We start from the raw sequence: 24,444 nt of genomic DNA on the forward strand, positions 1-24,444 counted from the left end.
GGAACTCTGGGAAGTGCTGGCATTTCTTCCTCAGTCTTCTTTGTGGTGATAGTCAATTTTGCCTGAGAAGTTTGTTCCTGGTTGTTGCTTTCTACCTTCTCTTCTTCAACTTTGTTCTGTAAAGCTTTAACTCGGTCTTTTATAGATCCTATAGGTGTCTCGACGATTAGGGGAGATGCTGGAGGATCAACATTTGCTGAGGGTACAAGGGCACTGTCGTTGAGGACAACGTCGCCATCTAAAGACTCGTCGGAGCTCATTCTTTCCAGCTCGCCTTCAGAGCTGCTACATCCAGAACGCTCTCTGTCTCTAAGTTTCTTTCGTATTGGTTTCTTGATATCTGGGGGACGCCGTTTGCCATCCCGCTTTACAATAACCTGTTCAAATCTATCTTGCACAAGATCCTCTTCAGAATCACACATCGCTACAGGTCTCTGTTCCAAGTATTGGTCCATGTCCATGCTGAGATGTGAGACCATGTCTGTCATGTCTCTGTTGTCAGTTGCAGATCTGTTTGTAGTCCTCCCCTCAACACAAACCGCCTTAAAGACTGGTTCCTCAATAGGAGGATACTTCATTTCAACAGTCTTAGTTTCAGAGCGTGAACCTGATTTCTCCCTTTTAGCATCACCTCTTACTTTCCTTCCACTATTGATTATATCATCTCTATGAATTTCTCCAAACATTTCCTCTCTAGTGAACTGATCAATAATGGCAAAAGTATCCTTTTCATCCAGCCCTCTAGATCCAGCTCTCCCTTCGTGCATTAAATGCTCCATTTGCTCTGAAGTCAATATTGTCATCTTAACATCGGACATGTCTGAGAGAAGGTCAGGGCTTGCGAGGGTTGCAGGATCAAGAGGTTGGTTAGTTCTCAGGGAGAATGTCTCAGTCGATTCAGATTCGTCATCTTCAATCGAAAGGTTTCATAGCCAAAAAGGGTAAAGATCATAAGGGACAAATGAAGTGGGGAAGAGAGACATCAGAAAACTGTGATCAAGACAATGCCATCAAGAATCCATCTTCAGTTTACAGAATAAGAAAGAGAATGGTAGGGCAGAGGATAAAGAAGTCTTGAAAAGAAGATGAAAAAGTGATCCAGAAGAGTTTGGCGGGGAGTTCAAAAGCAACAGCGGAAGCAAAGCCAGAAGGAGTAACAAAACAGGTAGAATATGGTCCAGAATAATGTAAGTCTATAACTTGCTTGACAACGTATTCAAAAATTTGACGCATAACATACAAATACCGCAAGGAGTAACAAAGAATCCTAGAAACAAAGAGACGGGCAGGAAGGATAACAGATGAAGGAAATTTCTCAAGATTGCTGCTGACAGGAAAAGTCATGCCTGCCCACAAATCAAAAGTTAAAAATATAGAAACATAAATAACTATTAAAGAAAATAAGTAGGGTGATCAGTAGAGAAGAGTTCTATTAAAGTGATTAATCTTGGACTTTGGATGTTTTTTTTTTAATCAGACTTTTAAAGAGTAACATCTGACTGTCTCTCATATCTAAAGACAATGTGTCAGCAACTCAGAGTTTTTAGTCATAGACTAGGATTTAGCAAAGACTTGGGTTCTTGCAAGGTCACTAATTGCAAGACAACTAGTTTCTTTTGGAGTTTTTATCTCATCGTGCAACTGGTGGAAATTTGCAACTACAACTTCTGAGCAAAAAAACAAAAAAACAGGTAATACTGGTGGAGCTGTGGAGAGAGCAAGGATGCCTCTTTGACCTGTCCTCACCTTTGTACCATGAAAAGACGATCAAACTGGAGGAAGAATAAGTCGTAACAAGGTTGCGGAAGGATCTTTACCAGTGAATATGCTATAGCTACTCGTCTGTAATGAGCTATAGCATACTCAACGGGGGATTTCGAAGGCTATTTCTGTCCACCTTTACCCTTCTACAATCTGTTGTGGTACAAAATGAAGGACACGTCAAAGCAGGATTCTTGCTCTCCCCACAGCTCCACCAGTTTGTCCTCCTTTACCACAGTCCAGGAGAAACGTTACTTTGCCTCCCTTTCATGTGTACTAGTTTGCAGCTTCCTATTTGGTGCTGGTGAGACCGATCCTATTGGTTGTTCGTAATGGTCATATCATTGAACACCTTTTGATCAAGACAAGACTAAAGACTGAGGGGATTTGTCCGTGACTTTGAAATCACCTGAATGTGGTTTTGGTTAAAAGTCAGGATCTCTGCAGAAGCAGGCACTGCCACGAGCTCCCCTGGGTTATTAGTGATTGAGAGGAAATCTGTTTATATGAGTCAATATCTTTTCTTTTTTTGAGGAATTGCAAACCATTCTTCCCTTTACTACTTAATAATATAATATTTTACTTTTAAGGATTCTTTTTAATATGATTGAAAATTACCCTTTCTAAAGGTGTGATTTTCCTTTGCTATTAAGTATCACAAAAGGTTTAATCTGTAAATGTTGTGCTACAGTCATTCACTCTGTTTTGGCCTTATAGCACCCTTAGTGTACAAACTTAAAAAAGTAAGGGCATAAGTAAGGTTTTTGATTTTTAATGCAACTTAATGAATGAAGAAATGCAGAGTTGGTAAATGAAAAAAGAAAGGTGTACTTGAAATAAACAAAAGCATTTGCCAAATTCATACAAAATAAACAAGATATAAAATCAACCAGCAACTACTCAAATCACTCAAACAAACAAACAAACAAACAAACAAAACATGATACTGTTTGTCTATTAGAACTGAACGAATAAAGTCTTCAGCATGCCCATGGCAAAATTATTCTACGATCTGAGAACGGATTTGGTCAAAATGAATACCTCATTTGAATAATGACCACAAAATATAATTTGTCTCAAGATAAATTGAAATTCTTCAAAATATCTTGAGAATCAACAGAATGTTTCATTCTGACCTTCATTTGTTATTAATAAAAATGAATAAAGTCAAAGCAACAAAACTGAAAATGGAGAGGTTAGGGTGGAAGAAAGTAAGTGTGAGTTAGTGTGAGGGAGATGAAGAGTATATCAGCCATAGCATAGCTGCAGGTAACAAACATGGAACTATACACAGTGTTAGTAGAGCAAAGTAACAGAGCAGGGTTCAACTAAATGGACAGAAACATACTCATCAATGCATCTCAAAGCAAATACAGATGTTCGTATTTTAAACTATCTACCAATACTTCAATGATTTTGTAACTTAAGTGATGTGAATTCAATGTAGGCTGTGTTGTATTCTAAGTATAACTACAAATAAATTAAAGGTCACATATTATGCAAAATACACTTCACCATGATTTTCAAACACTTATAGGTGTCTCTAGTCTGTCTACAAACCACCCAATGATAAGAAAAGTCCATCCTCTCCGTCTTTTGCCTGCTACACTTTTTCAGAAAATGTGTGCTCAAACAGGCCGTTTGGAGATTTTTCCCTTCATGACATCACAAAGGGCAGTAACCCCTCCCCCAGGTGGGTGACACTCCCACAGCTAGGTGTTTGTTCTGCACTCTGAGACTGCCTTCTCACAGTAAAAAATAGGGAGTGAGAAAGCCTGAGCCACCTAAGCCCTTCCAGAGAGGGGGCGTGGTCAGACACAGCTCATTTGCATTTAAAGCTACAGACACAGAAACAGCCTGTTCTGAGCAGGGCTGAAATAGAGGGGTTTATAGGCATGATCAAATACAGGATCAGAGTGGATTTAGAACAAGAAACTTCACAGACATGTTTAGAGAGCTCTGAGACTTATTTAAACTTGTTGGAAAGGAAGATAATATGTGACCTTTAAGAATTCAAATCATGTATGAATATATTAACTAAATGTCATTATTACATTAATATCATATATACTGGTGATCTCCGTTTTAACAATGTTCAAAACAATAGATTCAGCTTACATTTCTTGTCACTCTTCTCGCTCTGCAAGGAAAACAAATCAAATAGCATAGTTAGCTTTAAATTCAAACCTAAGTTCAGTAGTATTCATTATTTGACATGGTTTTTGATCAACTTTATTTACCTCATCGTCTGCATCTTGGTCTGAATCAGACTCCTAAAGAAGAAAAAGATTGTATTTATTGCAAGTTGAATTAATGTACTCCCTGAACATTGATATAAACTTGTCAAACTTACCTTTGAGTATGTTGGGAGAGTGATGTTAAGGTTGCAGATTGCATTGTGGGTAAGACTACGGTATGTGCGTGGTTCCTTGGTGAAGGACAAGCGACCACACGGATCCTGTGCCGTGTCTCTAATCTGTCCATTGATTAAACATAATTCAATCCATTAAAAACATATATGTGTGTTTCTGACTGGGTGTAAAGTAGAAATTATAGACAGCAGTATCCAATGTGTAGTCCTACTTTGATGAAGAGGGCCAGTCGGTTCTCTTTGAAGGCAAAGAAGCTGAACACATGGTGCTGTCCACTCTTTGTTAGAGGCACCAGGTTTCCAAAGCAGTCAGCAAATATAGGTTTTCCCTCCAGCACCTGTGTATAGAGAGAGTTGTTGTTTTTATTAGACAACCAAACTGACCTCAAATCCTGGAGCTTTTTTCAGAATTTGTCAGGAAATAAGACAAGCTTACAGGCAGTGTCAGCATTAAACTCTCTCTATAAGTATCCATTTAGATATCTGCTCCACTTGGTTCACCAATCTCCGTCTCAATTTAAATGGTCGCGATGCTTATTCTGTTAGCCAGTTAAGGACATTTTCCAGTATGTGTTAGCATCAAGCTAACAGACTAAGCTATACATCCTGATCCGTCTGTACATAATTGTACCCACCCTGGAGAACAATGCACCAGCCACCACTGAACACTCTCCCCTCTTCTAATTTATTGTCGATCTTCCCACTGTACCTCAACATCTCGGCTACGGGCCACTTCAGTGAAGTTCTCTTGTTGCTCCAGGGTTTTGTCCATCTTGTCGTCTGTCATACAGAAACAGCGCAGGCGAGCCTCAATGGGATCAAGTGTCTTAGCGAAAATGACAAACTTGGCCATGTAAGGAACGCAGATGATCTCCCGGTACAGCTGAGAGGCAAAACTAACAGACTCCTGGGTCTGTCTGCAGTCTATCAACCAGAACCTAGGAGGAAAAATCAGACTTCAGTTAGTTACACCTCAACATAGTTACACAGAAAACATGGTAAACTGTAAAATCACCAAAGCACAGCAAAGCATCACTGTAAAGAACATTTTACTCCACATCTTTAATAGAATTTACCTCGCCGACACGTTTGTGGTGAAGGACACACATTGGTTAACAAAGGTGAGAGGTGTGGAACCTGTGATGTCCTCCCATTGGGCAGGAGTTGTTCCTCCTACAACACACACCAACAGTTTGTTAAAGTCCCCAATAAATGTGTTGAATTTGAAGAAAATAAAATTATGAATGCAGCCTATATATGCAACTTCCATTATTTGAAAACACTTTTGTTTTAAGAGGTGAAATTTTACGTATTGAACTTGACAATCTTACAATACAGCAAAAATGTATTTATTTCATGAACATACCGGTAATACTGCAAAGCAACCGTAATGTGGGGGTATCGCCAATGAACTCAGTGCTTTGCCCATCGCTATTGGAGCTCTTAGGAATAGGGATCGTCATGGTGATTGGCTTGTGGAACTTCCTTCTTCGCGGCTCCAATGTGACGATCGAGCTGAATGTGGCTTTGTTACCAAGAATCTTCCTCACCGACTCAATATCAATGGGCTGAGCCTGGAACGAGGTACAAAACAGAACATCTTAGCAAAGTTGGCTCATGGCTTATTTTTGAGCATTGACATTGGCGTTTTCACAGATGCACTATACTCCTGAAAATTTCATGACATTTTCTGGGTGAGCTGCATGTGTGAATGCAAAAATGCCCAAACTTTACCTGGAATTTTTTTCTGCAAGCCCCCAAGTAAAATTTACCAATTAAGTCCAGACATGCTAATGTGTGAACGCAGCAGGAAATAATCGGAAAAAGGCAAAAACTGTCATAATAGTTGGAATCTATTGCTTCATCCGCTATTTCCACAGTGTCCTTTTAATGTCAAGTCTTGCCTCCTCCTTGCCCCCCCAACCCACACAAACACCTCCCATCTAACAGGGAAAGTCTCCTGCTGTGGTGGAGGTTTTAAAATACATTTTTCAGGAGTGCATGTGTGAAAAATGCTTTTGATTTACGCTTGTTCATAAAACACACTGTATGTACCTGTAGCCCAACTCTGATCTTCTTGGTGAGGGCACCTTCAGGGAAGACAGCCTGGACCTGGGGCACCAGAGTGCTACTGAGGACCCCGCCCTCTGGGCCAATCAAATGACTGTCCTGCTTTATCCGCGACACGACTGCAAAATACTGCGGGAAGTCTCGGGTGATGATGCGGCATATTCTTTTCTTTTCAAGCTCCTCCGGGGAATCAAGTTCTATAAAGATAAAGAACAAATACTGTTTAGGAAAAGTTAGAAATGGGGATGAGATGATGCTGAACTCGACTCCCATCATTTTGCCAACATTGTTATCCAAGTACATCTCTGGCCTCCTTTCACTTCGGTATAGAGGACTTTATTAGAATACATACTGTGGCTTAAAGTTTATTTGCTATACAGTATTTTATGTATCAAAAATCCTGTGATATGACATTCAGATCAATGTTGAGCATCAAAATCTAGTCCTTTACTTTCATCCATGCCATTCAGTATCTGGTTCAGTTCCTCCTCTGTGAAGTCACAGTGGTGCTCCCTCCAGCTCTCCCCTGTTTCGCTCCTCAAGATCACTAGTTCTCTTTCTGTACCCCGCAAAGCTGCGAAATGGGGGATCTCCACAATGACAGGCCTGAAAGAGAAACAAAGTCAAATTTGATGACAATGCACTTTTGGAACAAGGCTGACAAAGCTGAAAGATAATATGACTCTTGGGTTGATAACAGGGGGCCTTTCATGCCAAGTAAAAAAATAAATGTTTGAATATGAAAAGAACATTATAATCTAAAACAGAGGAGCACAAAACAACTAGAAGTCTAGGAACTATTAACTGAGGAGGTCATGGACACAACGCAACAACATAAGGGCAACAAATCAGGGGGTTTCAGGGTTTCAAGCTTGCATTTTCATGGAACAATAAAACAAAGGACAAAGTCAACAAAAACAAAAATAACTTATGCATCATATCATGGAGGCTAAAAAAAAAACTTCAGGCGGACACAGTGGGAAGATTTTGGGTGAGCATTTGACCACTTCTAGGATGGTTCCCCATCCGAGTCCTACCCGAGGAACTTGGTTCCTGGAGGACCCAGCTGCAGGATGCGACTGACCAGGCTCTCTCCCTCATTTAGAGGGGGAGGAGCTGTGGGAAGGTGGAGCTTACTGATCCGTACGCAGCAAAGAGGGGGAGTGAAGAAGAGAATATGAACACACCGCACAACGCTGTTAACACACTCACACAAGCAAATACGCACACATATATAACGCAGACACATACACACGCTCGGACACACTTACCCCAGGAACTGGGCACCGGTTGGTCCCACTTCTATGATGCGACCAGCCAGCCCCTCACCCTCCACCATAGGAGGCATGGAGGCCAGACGGTGTCTCTTCACCAGCCTGCAGGTCACCCGCGTGGGTGCAGAACACTTTCTCGGCGGTACAATGATTCGCAGGCCATTGTGACGGCAGCCGCGCATGGCCCCGCCCCTCGCATCTACCATGAAGCTGACCAGGAAGCTGAAGAAAAGGGTCCAGCAAAAATACAAATTTGTTGTTAAAATATGCAAATTGTTTTTTTTTATTTCAGGATGGTTGACTCTGAGCCTCCATGCAAACAAAGCAATCAACAATAAAATACAAAGGAACTACATTTATTTTACCATTCAGTTCCCACATTACAAGCATATCTCAGCAGACAAGATTTCTCTCCAGCCTCTTCTCTTCCATTGTTTTCAATCATTTATAATTTCATCAATTCAATGTTAAACTTGCAGGCCAGGCAGGCAAGGGACGGAGCATTAAACAACATTCTTTATGAAAGACATTTTGCATAAGGGAGCAAATTAGCATCAAATATAACACATCCTCTGGCACCTAAATGTGCATAGTAATACTAAAGTTTTCTGTACATGGAGTTTTAACCAGGCGGTAATCTCAGGTGTTGAAAAATAAAGTTAAGGAAGTGCAGCAAACTGCAGTTCCACAAATCTCCACTTGAGGCTGACTGCAAAAGCCAAGGAATCCCCATTAGATCCCATATTAAAATGCAGTTTTCCTGCCGAAATAAACGTGTTTACAGCGTGGTACAAGAAAACAATTTTGGTCTCCATTGCTTGTTTCTTTATTTGTTAAAAATGGTAAAGGTGGTAAACATGTTTTGAATTCATCCATTTTGATTTTATTAAGGCTTAAAGTTATGCACACATTGGTGCAATTGGGGGCGCAGCCTTTGACTAACAGGTGGTCGCATTGTAGCTGTCTGCCAGGAGGCTTAAGGCCCGCCTCGGCTCTATCCCTTTGCATGTCGCTAGATTGATCTCTCATAGCATTTCAAATATGGTGACAGACTTTGTTGAGATTTAAAACGCCTCCTCAGAAACCAACGGGGTGCCATCACTGAGACTTGGACATTATTTATAGACTCTATGATTTTATCCCACTAGCTGTATAACATTTTTTGACATGATTATAGATGTATAGTATCTATAATCAAAAGGAATGTCTCTACAAGGAATGTATCAAAGTTAAAGTTAGACTTATTGTTCTGAGAAAATGATCAATTATTACTTTTTCAGTTAAAACCTAAAGCCTGAAAATGTAAAAGCCATGCGTTATTATTTCATGCAGACAGATAGGATGACAATGAGAAGGTAATTTAATAGTGAATGAGTGAAAAAGAGAAGAGGATAAACCATCAGATTAGCAAAAGAAAGAATAAAGAGTTTCACCTGCTGTTGTCATGGTCTAGGCACGGAGAGGAACGGCTAGAAGCAGAATACAACAACACACACACACACACACACACACAATCACAAACACAACCAGGACAAGAGAGTGCACACAGAGGCAACGCCACAATAAACAAAAAGAGAAAAAGAGAATAAAGAATAAGTGTGGAAAATAAAACTTGACCAGAGACGGACAGAAGCACAACAGCAAAGATAGAGGACGTCGAGAAACACGGATGTGAAGTGAAGTGAAAAATAATTCAAATTGATACAAGTGACTCATACACACCTCAGTGAACAAGGCATGTGGACATGTTACACCTGGAACAACTGTGTGTGTGCGTGTGTGTGTGTGTGTGTGTGTGTGTGTGTGTGTGTGTGTGTTTACCCAGAGTGTAGCAGACTGGAGGACAGCACCACGTTGTCAAGGTGCTCAGCGCCCCAGCTCAAACGGAACGATTCCTTGTCATGCTCTTTGGCCAGTGCTGAAACCTACAAATCAACAAACATCAGCAGACCAGATGCAGTCAAATTCATTTAAAACATTCTCCATTATTCCCCAACAGAAAGACGGCAAAACCAAAGAATCACAGCCAAACAATCTCGAGCACTTGCCCTAACACTTGTTGCCATGTAGCTGAGGGTTGGTGGTCATCTGGACCTTCAGCTGGCTCATGTAGCCGAGCATTTGTAAATGTAAACTACCCAGAATTCATCTAAAAAAATGCTTTTGTAACAATGATCATGTTATTTTGTGTAAACCCCTATTTTTAAAGGACAAATGCATCTTCACATGTGCAAAATAAAGTCAAAATCATGCTCTATAATAAAGGCTCAGGCTGAGTGGGCGGGGGGATTTGGCCTTTCTCTATGCTGTGCTCTCACCTGGTGGCTGGTTAGCATGTCTTCTATGAGAACTCCTTCTCTCTGATGGAAACTTGAATGAATGGGAGTGAGTTGTGGCCTGTTGGTCAAAAACAAACAAACAGGTTTTCAGGATGTTGGATCTTTTTTCTGTTTGCGTTTGCACTGTGGCACGTTGGTCAGCAGCAGCAGTGGATGATGATGTGTTTTAACACACATAACACTTCCGGTGTCATTGAGGAGTTAGTTTAAAGATGAGGTTCTTTGTTCAGTGAGTTTTTTTATGTGTTTGTCGTAACCTGTCTAGGTTGTGGCTCATGTAGCTGAAGCCGTCCAGGTAGTGTCCTGGCAGAGAGTCGTCTCCCAGCTCTCTGAGATCCTCGGCCCTCAGATACTCTCCTCCATCACCTGTCATGGTGTCCTCGCCTGAGAAACAAAGATGGGCCAGTTGGGAAATTTTACACAGAAAAAAAAACAAAAGGCATCTTCTCAAATTGAACAAGAAGTTCTGAATCTTATTAGTTTGAGTTTTTACAAGTCAACAGTGGTTGCCTTTGTGGCACTGCCAGCGTTTGCAGTCTGAGTCTGAGCAGCGCTCTCTGATTGCTTTTTCTGAAATGGGTCACTGGATCTTAATACTTGATGCCGGAGCGCAAAATGTATTTGTCAGCATGACTTAATGAGTGCATTTCTCAATCATCATAACTGTCACACTGCTTATAATGCCACACAGTCCACGCCCTTCATTTCCACTGTTGCATGAAGAAACAATGGACAGAAGGTCTGCTTCAACACTTTACTCAACAGGGTGTAAGATCACAGAGGGTTTGCTTACCGATATGTGAAATAAGTTCGCAAATGAAAAAAGCTAAACTTCATTGACTCTCTAGAGAGAGAAATTTGGGGGATTTTGAGAGGAAAACACCTTGAGACAAAATGTTCGAAATCAATTGTTTTGTCAAATATTGATCGCATGACTCTGTATCAAAAAGTCATACTGATAACTAACAAGATTACATTTATAGTCCGTGCAAGCTGACAAGGCAGGGCAGTCACTCTTAGCAGTGCCTTCCAACTCCACAGACGTCTCAGATAGCAGCTCGTCTTCCAGCCTCAAAGCTATTAAAACACACATCTTTAAGACTTTAACTACACCACTACATCACCCTCAGTACACACAACGGCTCTTTTATGACCAAGAAAAGCAAATAAAAGATGTTGCCAAAACCAATCGCCCTTTCTGGGACAAATAAAGTTGACGTCATCCTGATCTATACTGATTCTGCACTTGGAATGCCTCACTCTCAACTATCACCTGACAACACCTCCTTCCAATAAGCGGTCTATTTAAGCTGCAGGATTTCCAGTCTCTCCCTCTGCGCCTTCATTTCCAGCTCTGATCTGCACCAGTACTGCACTCCTGCTCAGCCCCATAATCACCCCAGTATCCACCTGTAGGCTCCGACTGGGGGGGATTTAACATCATTACTCCTCAAATGTCTGCATGTAAATGTAAACTGTGAGGAGTGATGAGGGCGGAGCCTAGACGCCAAACAGAAACTACTGCAAACAATATGTGTGGCCTCAAAACCTTTGAGCTAGATTTGGACCTTTACACCAGGAAGTTATTTGTGTTTTTACTTACTTAAATTGTTTTTTATTTACTCACCTTCTTCATCGGACACATCAAGGATCTCCGTCATGGTCTCAGGGACATTCAGCTTGTGTTTCTCTGTCACCGTCTGATATTATGCCCCATTTCACAGTCATGGAAAAAGACAACCAGATGAGAGGAAAGTTAATAGCAGCTTCTGGGATATCTGTGACAAAAGATACCCGTTCCAAACGTGAGTGTATAAATTTCCCAATCGTACCGTTGTGGTAGTGATGACCTCCTCCGTCACCACTTTCAGAGTGTCCACCACAGAGATGTAACCCAGACGTTTGGCGATAGACAGAGCCGTGTTTCCGTTCTAACAAGAGAGACAGATTTATCATTAACACTCCTCAAGATTGAAGAGAGAGAGAGAGTTAACACTTGATGATTTTTTCTGTTTTCTTACCACTGTGGTAACGTTTGGCTTTGCACCATGTTGTAGCAACACGTTGATAATGTGTGTGTTCCCTTGTTGTGCTGCCTGGTGAAGGGGTGTGTATCCATTCTGTGGAGAGAAAGGAGCAGATGAGAATTCATTACAGTAGAAACTAAAACAAAAGAGCTCTTCACTGTCTTATTTCTTGGGCTTATTCCAGCAGTACATTTTAAATCCCTAAGTGGGCACTAGATCCAATATTCTCTTCCTCAGACTTGAAAGTGTAACTTATATAACTTGTACTTTCAAGTCGGAGGAAGCTCGAAATATCACGTCAATGAATCCTTTAAATGGGGGGGGGGGGGGGGGGGGGGCTCCTTGGTGTGCAGATGTTGTCTGCTTCTCTCAAGCTAGACATTTGTATTTTACCTTGGTTTTGGCGTTGACACTGGCACCTTGCTGTAAGAGGAAGTTCACCATCTTAGCGTTTCCATAGTGACAGGCTACAATCAGAGGGGTGTATCCAAGCTGAAGAGGAGAGAAGATGAGAGATAAGGAGAGAAAAAACAGTTCATCTTTGTTTGTTATTAGGCTTCATACAGCAACAAAGTGACATAAATACTGAGCCTTATGATATGGATACATGATGTGGACACTGTCATGCTTCACAGCAGCCAGTAGGTGGCAGAAGTTCTTATTTTTTATGTATTTCATTTTTTATGTTTCAAATGATTGAAGTGTCTTAGCAGTTTCTTAGGCAGCTAATAAAGGACTTCGATTTTTACATATTTAACACAAAATAAACTTCACAACACACCTGAAGGAAACATTAATTATCAAGTGCTTGTAATCCCCTCATTTTAGAGACTTTACCGCAGGATTTAAGTACATTCTTTGTCCTGAACTGAGTCTCCACTTCCATGAAATGTAATTATAGATTACCTTATTTTGTTTTTCTATGCCTTAAACCCCGTGTGTGTTAGTGATTATTTATTTGTTACCTTAGTTTGCTGATCCAAGGTGGCATCGTGTTTGGCCAGTACTTCTGCTGCACTGACCCTGTCCTCTTGGGCAGAGAGGTGTAGAGGTGTGAGTCCACTCTGTAACATAAAGGGCACAAAGTTGTCTTTGGGGCTTCTGTGGTGTGAGTCTGTGTGTGTCATGACTTTGGGCAAAGACTATACTGTATTTATACCCAGCTCACTGACAAAACCATTAAACAAAGTCACGCTCGCTAGCCAGCACCAGAATTACTATTTAGTTTTTGTATTAATGTAGGCCCACAGTTAAAATGTGTGTGTTGGCTGTAATGCAGCAACCCGCCATTAGCTGGGGCTGTAGCTCCGGTTAACGGACCAGCTCTTCCCACCCTACTGCCCATATGCAAAACAAGCACAGTGGACGGACTGCATCTCGTAGGAGCAGCTGAGTTGGCAACCATATTCGAGTAATTCAGACATGTGGACGTTAACCTGCAAGGAGGCTGAAGGCTGGTGGTGCTAGCATTGCTAATGTTAGCCACAATCTGCTAACTAAATTTGACGTTTTAGCCATCAGTTGCAGAATTGTTATTGAGAATTTGATGAACTGTTTCAAACATTATTTTAAATAAGCTACGCAGCCGTGTTAAAACAAATTGCGTTCCATTTTTACTGTTTTTTTTTTGTGTTTTATCACCTTTTTAGATTAGTCCACTAGTCTGAGTTAATTGATTAACGGGGAAATCGAACGCTAGCATCCCTCGAGACGAGTCTAGAGACAGATGTCAGACACTTAAAAGGGTTCCTGTGCCCTTAGTTTAAAAGAAATCAGTCTAAAGTCCAAAGAAACAAAAGTGTGGGACGGCAGTACTAGAATGTGTTGGCATTTTTGTGTGACCTTGGTGGCTGCATTGACGTGAGCTCCTTTGCCCAGCAGCAGGCTGGCCATCTCAGCGTGTCCTTCCTGGGCTGCCAGGTGGAGCGGGCTGACCCCCTGCTTGGTCAGAATGTTGGTCTCTGCTCCGTACTGCAGCAGCGCTAACGCAATGTTCTTCTGGTTCTTTTTGGCTGCAATGTGGAGAGGAGTGTAGCCATTCTGGAGAGGGAGGAAGGTAAACAGATTTTTTTCTAATTAAAGTATGTTTTTTAGGATTGACGGTTTGTTTCCCCCTTTAAGACAGGTAGAGGACTTCTTCTAATCATCACTCTCACAGCTCTTTGCGGTTAAAGAAAAGGTTCCAGTCATAAAGTAAACAGTGTTGCATGATCATACAATCACTGTTGTAGCAGAAGGCAGAACATATAGAGCATAGTGTGAAAGTGTCTTTAGTATTTATAACTTTTCGACAAACCTTCGCAGTAGCATGAGGCGACGCCCCTTTATCCAGCAGCAGCAGGGCAACTTCTTGGTTGTCGTAATGAGCTGCCACATGTAGCGGAGTCAGGCCGTTCTGTGAGAAGAGATATTGATTGATTCAATTGTTTTGCTGCCCCCTCTGCATGGAACTTTCTCCAAAATGACTTGAAAGTGGCGGGTTTTTTTTCACTTGAAGCCTTCGGCTCGATCTTAACTGACAAAAAAACGTGAGACCCTAGGACAGTGCCTGATGTATTTTTGAATTGTAATCTGTGATCACAACTCTAGACTTTATTTGCAAAACCAATTTACACATTTAATTACTATGTGCTCTTAACTTATTGTTTTTTAGCTGTTTTTTAATCATGTAATATTTATTATGACGTGTGCTGCACCTTCCCTGTTGGCCAGGCAAGCATGGCGCTACACCTGGGGGCTAGGGGGTGCCATAGCACCATCATAAAATCTGTCTAGCCCTGTTTAAGCCCCCTCACCTATGTCTGCTTTTATTTTTTAGTAACGAGAGAAGAAAAGTAATTATGAATTCATGAAAATTGACTATTCATAGCACCCCAACATATCAGTCAAGCTCCCCCTCAGCACCGGGAGAAAATAAAAACACTGTAGTATTTCTGGAAAAATTAAGCAGTATGTTTGTTTTTTGTTTTGTCTTCCTGATTTCAACATGTCTATTCTCTTCTCTGATTGGTCTATATGAGAAACTCAGAACGATTCTAGTCAGACATTAACGGGTTCAGTCCTCTGAGAATTTTACTGGAATGATCTCAGACCTTAGCGGTTTCTATTTTCAAGTCAAATAATAAAAATGACTGGAGCGCAGATGGCCTAGCGGTTAGGTCGCGCCCCATTTAGGAGGCTATGGCTCTCCAAGAGGGCGGCCCAGGTTCAAGTCCGGCCTGTGGCTCCTTTCCCGCATGTCATTCTCAACTCTGTTTCTCCTGTTTCTTACTCTGTCCACTGTCCTATCAATAAAGGCAAAAAGCCCCAAAATAATAATAATGATGAAAATGACTATGGCTGATGTTGAGTTTACCTTCCCAGCATCGTCAGTGAGAGCTTTGCGTTGAAGAAGAAGTTTTGCTACATCGAGGTTTCCGTACTTTGCTGCTACATGTAACGGAGTGAATCCTTTCTGTAAGAGGAAAAAAAAAGGGGGGGAACATTTTATTCTCAAGCTGCTTGTCCAAAAGGTTCCTTTTTATGTAGATACCTGTGTGCCTATCTGTTTGTTTGCTGAAGTATCTCAGTGCACTGTCCTCCTCTCACCTTCGTGGCCAGGGAGTGTGAAGCTCCGGCCTCCAGCAGCACAGCAGCTGTCTCTACCTGGCCCTCCCTGGCTGAGATGTGGAGAGGAGTGTAGCCGTTGGTGGTGGCAGCATCTGGATGAGCCATGTGCTGCAGCAGCAGCTGGACTATATCAGTTTTCCCCAAACGGGAGGAGATGTGGAGGGGAGTCTGGTCCTCCTGCGGGTTGAGAGATTGAGATTAAGACAAGGAAATTGAGAGATCAGTGAAGGGAATGGAGAGGAAATGTTGGAGAGGAAAAGCAAAGAGGAAGCAGAGAGACAGGAATATATTTACAGATTGAAAAAAAACAGTAGTAGACTCATCATCAGTATGTGTAAAGCATTAGGGTGTCTATTTATCATAAACAGAAGAAAACAGCTATCAACACTGATGATTCAGCAGCTAACTCACCCTGGCCACAGCATCCACCAACGCTCCGTTTCTCAGCAAACAACGCACCACTTCCATCTGACCCGCTCGTGCTGCCATGTGGAGAGCTGACTCACCACGCTGATATGCCCAACAGAGAACATTAATGAGCGTAATGATACAAACTGAAGGATTGAAAAAAAAGACTGTTTAATGAATGTCTCGTTATATGTCAGTCATACTCACGATGTTACGGACGTCGGGAGAAGCCCCGTTCTGCAGCAGGAGTAAAACAATGTTGAGGTGGCCCATGAAGGCAGATACGTGGATGGGCGTCAGACCAGACTAAATGAAAGAAGGTTTGGGAATTGAGCATTAGATTTAAACCGCCACAGAAAAGTGTGCTGTATATAAAGATGATTTTGTTGAACATTTCCCGTCAGATGTCTGACCTCAGTGATGGCCTGAATGGAGGCTCCATATTTGACCAAGAGTTCCATCACCTTCACTCTGTTCTTCTTACAGGCGATATGCAGAGGCGTGAAACCATTCTGGTAAAGAGGGGCGAAGAGAAAAGTTAAACACTACATGTACTGTGTGTTCATCTGGAGGAGGACATGCTTTATCACTTGATGAGCTGCCCTTAATATCATGCTGTGGCTCTAATGCAGCATTTATAACAATGGAGTTCTGGATATAAGTAAATAATGATGTATTATACAATATACAAAATGTTTTTCACTGTAAACTAATGGTATTACATCTTAGTAAAGAGTAAATGTTATTCAAGCAACTCCTGAAAACGCCCTAGCTTCACGTGTGAACGCAGTTTGTCATATACCGGAAGATTCACCTGGAGCAAGAAGGCAAGGTAAATGAGTAAATTTATATCACATGACCGGAAAGCGACTGGTGCAATCTTTTGTGCAAGTTATTATTTTCAAAATTTTCAGGAGGGCATGTATGAAAAGGCAAATATGAAAGGTAATGCATGAACTTAAAATTAGTTACAATACCAAAATCCGTTATTGTCTCTTCCTACTTTTTAGGGGCGCCTGTAACCTAGTGGTTACTGCATACGGAGGCTGTAGTCCTCCAAGCGGCGGCCCGGGTTCAGACCCGACCTGTGGCTCCTTTCCCAGATGTCATTCCCCACTCTCTCTCTCTCTCTCTCTCTCCCTGATTTCTGACTTTATGCACCGTCCTATCTCTACAATAAAGGCATAAAAAGCCACCCTCCCCCCCAAAAAAAGTGTAAAAAAAAAGTGTTTATATATTTGTGAGTCTGGGTTAATTTCTATTTCATGCCGTTTCCCTTGAATCCCTACCAGTGCTCTGATATTGGGATTGGCCTTCTTGTCCAGCAGAAGCTTGGTGACTCTGTAGTGGCCACAGTGAGCTGCGACGTGCAGCGCCGTGAGGTAGTCCAGCGTGACATCATCAACAGGCGCCTTGTGCTGCAGCAGCAGCTTCACACACTCCAAGTGGTCACCCTGGGCCGACATATGCAGCGGGGACAGTCCGTTCTGTGTGGGGACATAAAAAACTATCCATGAGTCGTTGCAAAAGACATAAAGAAAAAAAAGTATAATGAAGAGAAATGGAAGAGGTGAGAGGAGAATGGAAGAAGTACGTTATATTGCGCTGGGAAATTTAAGTGTTAGAAGAATTATATCCTGGGAAGAATATGACAGATGTTAGGAAAAATCCAGGGGTTTGCTGATCCAGTTATGGTGAAGCTTTGCGTTACCTTGGTTCTGGCTAAGATGGGAGCTCCTCTCTCCAGCAGAATCTCCACTGCTGGGTCATGGCCACTCCTGGCTGCACAGTGCAGGGGGGTGAGTCCATCCTGCAGGACAACCACACACACACACACACACACACACACACAGACATTGGAACAAACGTATGCATTAAAAAATATATATTGCATGTTTTGACAAATGCAATAATTTACAAGTAGTTTGAAAAGTCGATAAAGCAGTCAGCAGGGGGCAGCTTCAGATCTGTGCCTATGTAATAAAAAAGTGCTGTCTCACCCTGGTTTTAGCGTCTATCTGACCCCCTCGGTCCAACAGCAGGGCCACCATGTTGGTGTTGCCTCTCTTGGAGGCCACATGGAGAGGTGTTATCCCATTCTGACATTGAAGGCAATGAAACAAAGCAAAGTTAACTTTAAGGCAATAAAACACCATCCCATAAGCACAGGAAGTCCTGGTTATCATTGAGACCTGACTTTAAAAAAGAAAATCCAACTTCCAAATCTACATCATATTTGAAGTCTTAAAATCTACTTCAATATTAGTTTGTATGTAATGTTTCTGTCTCTGATTAAGAATATAAATGAAAGTATCACCACTAATTTCTAAACTGTATTCAAAGAAAGTAAGACTAACTTTACAGTTACACTAAGTAATGCAGTTTAACATAAGGGGGTAATTTAACAGGCGGGGGAGGGGGGGGGGGGGGGGGGGGGTAAAGACAGAGCACACTTCTTATGCAAGCCTTAAAGTTCAACTCTTCTATAGACAGATGCAGAAGTGGAAATGGGGGCGCTACCCGGGCTGTGAAGTCCACAGCAGCTCCTCTGTTCAGCAACAGCGTGGAGACATTCACGTTACCGTAGTGAGCGGCGATGTGCAGAGGGGTGAACCCACTCTGTTTGAGACGGACGAGGGGAGAGGAGGGAAGGAGAGAGTCACAGAGACATGACAAGGAAGGACACAAGGAGGACGAAAAAGTAGATTAGTTGAAACAGCAGGTGGAGGGAAGGAGAAAAGTTGCAAAATCATAAGAGAAACAAAAGAAAGAAAGAAAGGAAAGAAGGAAGGAAAGAAAGGCAGGAAGAAGAAAGAAAGAAAGAAGGAAGAAAGAAAGAAAGAAAGGAGGGAAGGAAAGAAGAAAGAGGGGGAGAAAAAATATATAATAAAAAAGAAACTAATTGAAAACAGGAAGTAAGAAAGACAGAAGAGGATGAAATAGAAAGGAGGAAAAAAGAAAGGAAGAAGGAAATAAGGGAACTTAAAAGTGAAAAAGAAGACAGAAAGTAAGAAAGAAAAACTAGAAAGTAAAAAGGAGGAAATAAATACTCAAAAATTATGAAAAACAAAAGAGGAAATAATAAATGATTAAAGAAGGAACTTAGAGAAAACAATCGAAGAAAATCATAGAGAAAGGAGGTAAAAAGGAAGTATCTGATTTTTCTGTAGCAGATTGAGGAACAAAAACTGAATCTACTGAAGCAACTACAACATCCATCGTGCATGCTGAAAAAAACAAAAAGTGTGAGAAGAAGCACAAACAAAGAGCATTCCCCAAAATATCACATACAACGCATGCAAAACAATGCAAAGAAACACTAAGGATAAAACAAAAATCATAACTGAAAAACTAAAATAAACTAGGCACTATGTGTATCTGCTAGGACGGACAAATGGACACTTATAAAGTATATCAATCTACAGCACACAGATGAAGGTGGGTGCTCTTCTTACCTTCCCATTCTGATAGACATGGTGCAATTTAATTAAGAAACAGAGTTAACTTAAAGATCAACAACGTGTGTCAGAGAGGAAAAAACAACAACGCTATCGACATGCTGAAAATGAAACGCATGCTGGAGTTACGCAGAGCAAAAGAGTGAAAGACTATATCAGCGTTACAGTCAGAAATTTGTAGACTTATCTGTAGATTTATATTCAAAAGAAATACAGGAATGTAGAACAGATCATCTGTAAGTAAGTGCAATAAACCTAACAATCTCTGGATCTCAACACAATGTCTTTTACTGTCAGCCATGCAGGAGAGTGTAAACAGCATAGTCAGCTGCATGCGTTTGTATCTGTGCTCGATAAGTCTGACATGCAAGACGTCCTAAGTCCTTTTAAAAAGGAAAAGATCAGGACAAGGTGAGCTGAAAGAGATGGTCAGGAGGAGTGACAAAAAGGCATTTAACGTCGAGGTAATGAGTCGGTATACCTCTGTGGTTCTATTGACCATCATCTGGTTAGGATGCATTGAGAGAGAAAAGGAGGGGGTGGGGAGGGGGATAGGAGGTAGGGTTGTTAGGGAAAGGGCTTATCACAACATGTACACACAACACAGGGTGAGTTCATAAGGTCAAAGATGTAGAGAACAGAAACAGAAGGACGCACAGAACAAAGCATTCTAAGAGAGTCGGCGTCCGTTTATTTTAGCAAATAATCGATAGAGTGAATAAAACTGTCAACGTGAAAGATTCTGATGTATTTTCAAACACTTCCCACTCCACCTCCCGTCCTTTCTACTCCCTCCACCATATATCTTCTCCAGCCCTCGCACCTCCCTCACCTTAGACTGGACGTCGGCATTGTGGTCGTTCTGGAGCAACAGCGCGGCAGACTTTGTGTCGTCCTTGCGGGCCGCGATGTGCAGCGCCGGGAGGCGGACCTTCCCCTTGGTGTCGTGCTCCAGCAAAAGGGAGACCACGGAGTTGTGGCCCTGCTGGAGAGCGATGGCCAGAGGGGTGAAGCCGTCCTTTGAGGAGCAGACACAGACGAAACAATTCAGAGTGACTGACTCAAATCTGAGGTGGAAGTTTATCAAGGAATCAGCGGTTACTTGAACCGTTTAAAGGTATTTTTTGACACAAAGCTTACCTCTGTTGCGATGCTTTGGTTCCCTTCATTTTCCAACAGGAATCTCACCACCTCCAGGTGACTCTCCTGCGCTGCCATGTACATTGGAGTGAAGCCATTCTGCAGAGGAAAACACATAAAGTTCAAACACTCCTGCAACGTAAGATCCCTTTTCTTTTTTTTTTTCAGTGATGGCGTTACAGACTTTTTATAAAAGGAATATCTCAAATCTATTGATTATTGAGAAGTTTCTCACCTGTGACTGTGAGTTGACATCTGCTCCTCTCTTCACCAGCAGTCTGACCACTTCTTTTTGTCCGGCCAACGCGGCAATATGGAGGGCAGTGTTTCCTTTCTGCAGAGAGGAATAGTGGACAAGGCTATCAGAAAGAGTGTGGGTTAGAATCCAGAGGTTTGTTGAAATATTGGCAGGTATAAAAAGCTGTGTTGGAAACCACTGGGCCAGGGGTCTCCAACATGTCGCTTGGAGGTGCTTTCAAGTTTTCAGTTGCTCGCCAACGACGATAAATACACCCTGAAAGCCTCTTTCCACTTCAATTGAGTCAAACACACAGATGTTCCACCGCCTCCAATACACAATAATAGGATAGGTCTATCAAATTGGTGATGCTCTTGACATGTTGTCAACGCCTGAAGCTAACCAATCACAGCAATGAAGCACCAACCTTCATCAACATGTGAGTTAGTTACATATTCCAGCTGAGGAAAGTGAAGTGTTTGGTAAATGGACTTGAGCCTGTATAACGCTTTTCTAGTCTTCTGACTACTCAAAGCCCTTTTACCCTGCAGGTCACACCTACACATTCACACATCGATGGTAGAGGTTGCTATGTAGTGAGACCATCAGAAGTAACTATTACCATTCATACACATTCATACTCCGCTGACGAAGCAGCGGGAGCCATTCAGGGTTAAGTGTCTAGCCCAGGAGCTGGGGATCGACCTTCGGTTGAGAGATGACCGACTCTACCAACTGAGCCACAGCTGCCCCAAGCAGATATGTTTGGCAAGAATTATGATGGACGACAAAGGCGGCCATGCAAGGCTTAATCAAAACAATTCACAGCAGCTATCAAAGCATGCCACATTGTTTGAGAGGACTATCAGGTAAAAGTCTGATAATTCAGCTCCAGATGTCACAAATTTTGAAGTGTCGTGTTACAGTATCACTTTGAGTTTCTTCCTCTTTAAAGGCTGATTGTTAGTTTTTCAGTTGTCACACAATGAACTGCTTTTCTGTTCTTTTTGCAGCCAATGAAATATATTGTTAAAATTTAGGAATTTCAATATTTTCATCTGCCAAAAGGGGGCCCCGGCTGAAATAGTTTGAGAACCAACGACTTTAAAGAAAAAAACTCATCTCAATCCAAAGGGCATTGCCAGCAGTTTGACATAGTCCTCGCAGGCTGTTTATTGTTTGGATCTGTTAAACATGACACTTGAGGCATTCACAGAGTCATATAACGGTCAGCATGCCGAGCAGCTCACTTCACACTCACTCTCTCTCCTTTCAAGTAAAGCCAGAACATCCCGTCATGATGCAATCAAGTAGTCAACCGGGACCTCTCTCTTCGAAAATGGAAGACTTGCAGCGACCACTTTCAAATTGTGTTGCAATCTTTGATGTAAACTTAAATAATGAAACCTCCCAACGTACATGAAGGGTTATTGTTGGACTTGCAGGGTAGCACTCCGATGTAAAGATATGAAGTTCATTCATGCTTTTTCCACCTCCTCAAATGTCCACCAGCACCCCTCCCCCAAAACTGTGAATCAGGTTTCATAGCTCAAGAGGGAAGCAGTGATTTACATCGCCATTAACAACTCATACCATGATATATTACATGTATTCATGTGCACTCCTTGCTTACCGTCTCTGTCTCTCTCCTTCTCTCACACAGCTGTTGACATTGGCTATTTTTCCCCATGTGAGGCTAACAATATGTGACATAATGCACATCTAGAAAGTTGACATACTGAGAACTAAATCATGATATATACAGTATATATACAGTATGTGCATTATGTACCTTTGTGGAAGAGTCAACAGGTGCCCCTCTCTCCAGCAGCTCCTCCACTAAATCCTTGTGTCCCTCTTTAGCAGCCAGGTGAAGAGCGTTCAGACCATTCTGGGGAGGAAACAAAAAGAAAACACGAGATGTTGAGATGAGAAAAGGAGCTTAAGTGGTTGATTAATTAAGCTTGTGAACATGATTAGCTGAAATACAGAGGGAGTGGTTGATAAACACCAAAAAGTGCAAAATCCAGTGCAGTGTAATGAACTATTCTTCAGTAAATGCAAACCAGCCCACTTACAGGAGTGTTGATGCATGATGCAAAAATGAAGTGTTAACCTGATTTATTGTATTCATTGTTTTGTGTTCATTTTAAGAATATTCAGTTAAGTGGTTGGAAAAAGATATTAGGAAGAAAATATTTGACCAGGGCAAATAAACTATGTGAGACATTTTAATCACAATCAGAAAAATGTTTCAAATCCATTTACCATGTTGATATACCCATTTTTAAAAAATGACCATGAAAAGGAAAATGAGAAATTACAGATGCTTGTTTCACGATTTGTTTTGGTCGATCAATATCCAGACGCTTTAAAAATAAGATGAGCTGTAGGAGGAAACTGTTGCGCTTCAGAAACTCCACAAACGGAAGATGCTGCTCTCAGCTAAATAATTCAGTGGACTGCTTCTCTCAGACCGGATCCAAAGAAAGTTCTGGAGCACAAAACTCTTTTAAGGCAAAAATGATTTAGGGGCAAAGGAATAGCATTTGCCTTAAAAGATTTGTGTGATCAGGAACTTTCTTTGCATCCTGTCTGAGAGAAGGAGTCCACTGAATTATTCTGAAGGAGATGAACTGTATCAAGCAAAGGAAACTACAATTTCTACAATTTCTTCTATCCAAAGCGACGTACATGAGAGAGTAAGAACAACACAAACAAGGATCTAGAAAGGAGGAAACAACGTCAGTAAGTGCAAACAAACAGCTTTAAGTCCGATCAGACACACAGGTGCTGACAGCAGCAGTTTTCCCCCTCTGCAGGTTTTCAGGTGAGCATTACATAAAGGGCCTCTGATCCATCAACCAGAGCTACAGGTTGAAGAGCAGCACAGGAGGACGATAGTAGTAGAGTGTAAATGTGTCAACACTGACAGGCAATCACTTAACAACTGATGTATTAACACTGCACACACACACATGCACACATATATGTCACCTGGGACAGAAACGTATTCAAACCCAGAACAGAAGAAGGATTCACCTCGTCCTCGTCTTCCTCCATTCTGTCTCCCTTCGACACTCAGAGAAGAATATTTAAACACTGACTACTACCAATTGACAAACTCTTTCTGTCTTCCTTCACAAATCTTCCTCCAAGCTGGGTTTAGAAGTGATGGAGCTGAAACCATCAACAGTGGTCTTCAGCATCCCTCCACGCTCCCCACCCTGGTTTAGATCCAAGCTTCTGTCTGCCTTCTTCCCTCTGCAGACTCTGTCAGATGGGTTACACACACAGAGGAACTCCTGGCTCTGAAGTCTCTCCTGGAACTGATGTAAGAAAGGAGGCTGTTTTGTTGCTAACACCTCTATCATTACCCCCCTCCCCTCCTCCCCCCCCTTCCTTCTCTCATGCACAGATAACACGCATCCACACACACACAAAGGACAAAATTAGTACACCAAACACACACACACACACACACACACACACACACACACACACACTGAGTTGCCAAATGCCAAATAGCCAAAGGGGTGTCATGTTTCTGCACAGTCATAGAGGGTATGTAGGACACACACACACACACACACACACAAACATGGATACTCATATTTAGAGGCTGCTGAAAATGTCAACCTTTCAAAAAGAAAAAAGAAAAAGAGGGCATTCCTCAGAGGCCAAAGTATTTAAGTTAGCGTCTAGCCAACCGAGTGACGGTGAAGGAAGGTACGTGATACCGCTCTGAA

The 24,444-nt window shown here is 41.9% G+C and overlaps 1 protein-coding gene across 5 annotated transcripts in view; it reads right to left on the reverse strand.

Annotated features, from left to right (window-relative positions):
- ank2a (ankyrin 2a, neuronal) overlaps nt 1–24,444 on the reverse strand; it is a 93,590-nt gene that overhangs the window by 37,355 nt on the left and 31,791 nt on the right. The window contains exons 1-37 of one of the 5 annotated variants that reach the window (XM_061065132.1): nt 23,738–23,806; nt 22,488–22,586; nt 20,693–20,791; nt 20,458–20,556; nt 20,150–20,335; nt 19,799–19,822; nt 18,380–18,478; nt 17,860–17,958; nt 17,571–17,669; nt 17,149–17,346; nt 16,273–16,371; nt 16,067–16,165; nt 15,863–15,961; nt 15,431–15,628; nt 15,198–15,296; nt 14,139–14,237; nt 13,685–13,882; nt 12,808–12,906; nt 12,236–12,334; nt 11,837–11,935; nt 11,648–11,746; nt 11,443–11,515; nt 10,073–10,199; nt 9,795–9,873; nt 9,298–9,401; nt 8,910–8,945; nt 7,474–7,698; nt 7,240–7,338; nt 6,654–6,808; nt 6,188–6,399; nt 5,499–5,706; nt 5,209–5,305; nt 4,842–5,070; nt 4,345–4,470; nt 4,115–4,237; nt 4,002–4,034; nt 3,880–3,901 (exon numbers count right to left, since the gene is read on the reverse strand). In XM_061065132.1, the coding sequence (XP_060921115.1) occupies nt 3,880–3,901; nt 4,002–4,034; nt 4,115–4,237; nt 4,345–4,470; nt 4,842–5,070; nt 5,209–5,305; nt 5,499–5,706; nt 6,188–6,399; nt 6,654–6,808; nt 7,240–7,338; nt 7,474–7,698; nt 8,910–8,945; nt 9,298–9,401; nt 9,795–9,873; nt 10,073–10,199; nt 11,443–11,515; nt 11,648–11,746; nt 11,837–11,935; nt 12,236–12,334; nt 12,808–12,906; nt 13,685–13,882; nt 14,139–14,237; nt 15,198–15,296; nt 15,431–15,628; nt 15,863–15,961; nt 16,067–16,165; nt 16,273–16,371; nt 17,149–17,346; nt 17,571–17,669; nt 17,860–17,958; nt 18,380–18,478; nt 19,799–19,822; nt 20,150–20,335; nt 20,458–20,556; nt 20,693–20,791; nt 22,488–22,586; nt 23,738–23,758 (4,258 nt within the window). In that variant the 5' untranslated portion in view covers nt 23,759–23,806. Of the gene's footprint in view, nt 1–3,879; nt 3,902–4,001; nt 4,035–4,114; nt 4,238–4,344; nt 4,471–4,841; nt 5,071–5,208; nt 5,306–5,498; nt 5,707–6,187; nt 6,400–6,653; nt 6,809–7,239; nt 7,339–7,473; nt 7,699–8,909; nt 8,946–9,297; nt 9,402–9,794; nt 9,874–10,072; nt 10,200–11,442; nt 11,516–11,647; nt 11,747–11,836; nt 11,936–12,235; nt 12,335–12,807; nt 12,907–13,684; nt 13,883–14,138; nt 14,238–15,197; nt 15,297–15,430; nt 15,629–15,862; nt 15,962–16,066; nt 16,166–16,272; nt 16,372–17,148; nt 17,347–17,570; nt 17,670–17,859; nt 17,959–18,379; nt 18,479–19,798; nt 19,823–20,149; nt 20,336–20,457; nt 20,557–20,692; nt 20,792–22,487; nt 22,587–23,737; nt 23,807–24,444 lie in introns of those variants that run through there. The other 4 variants (XM_061065107.1, XM_061065116.1, XM_061065124.1 and 1 more) reach the window with 4 other exon arrangements.

Source organism: Labrus mixtus, chromosome 2 (genome assembly GCF_963584025.1).
Source record: "Labrus mixtus chromosome 2, fLabMix1.1, whole genome shotgun sequence".
Classification (NCBI taxonomy): domain Eukaryota; kingdom Metazoa; phylum Chordata; class Actinopteri; order Labriformes; family Labridae; genus Labrus; species Labrus mixtus.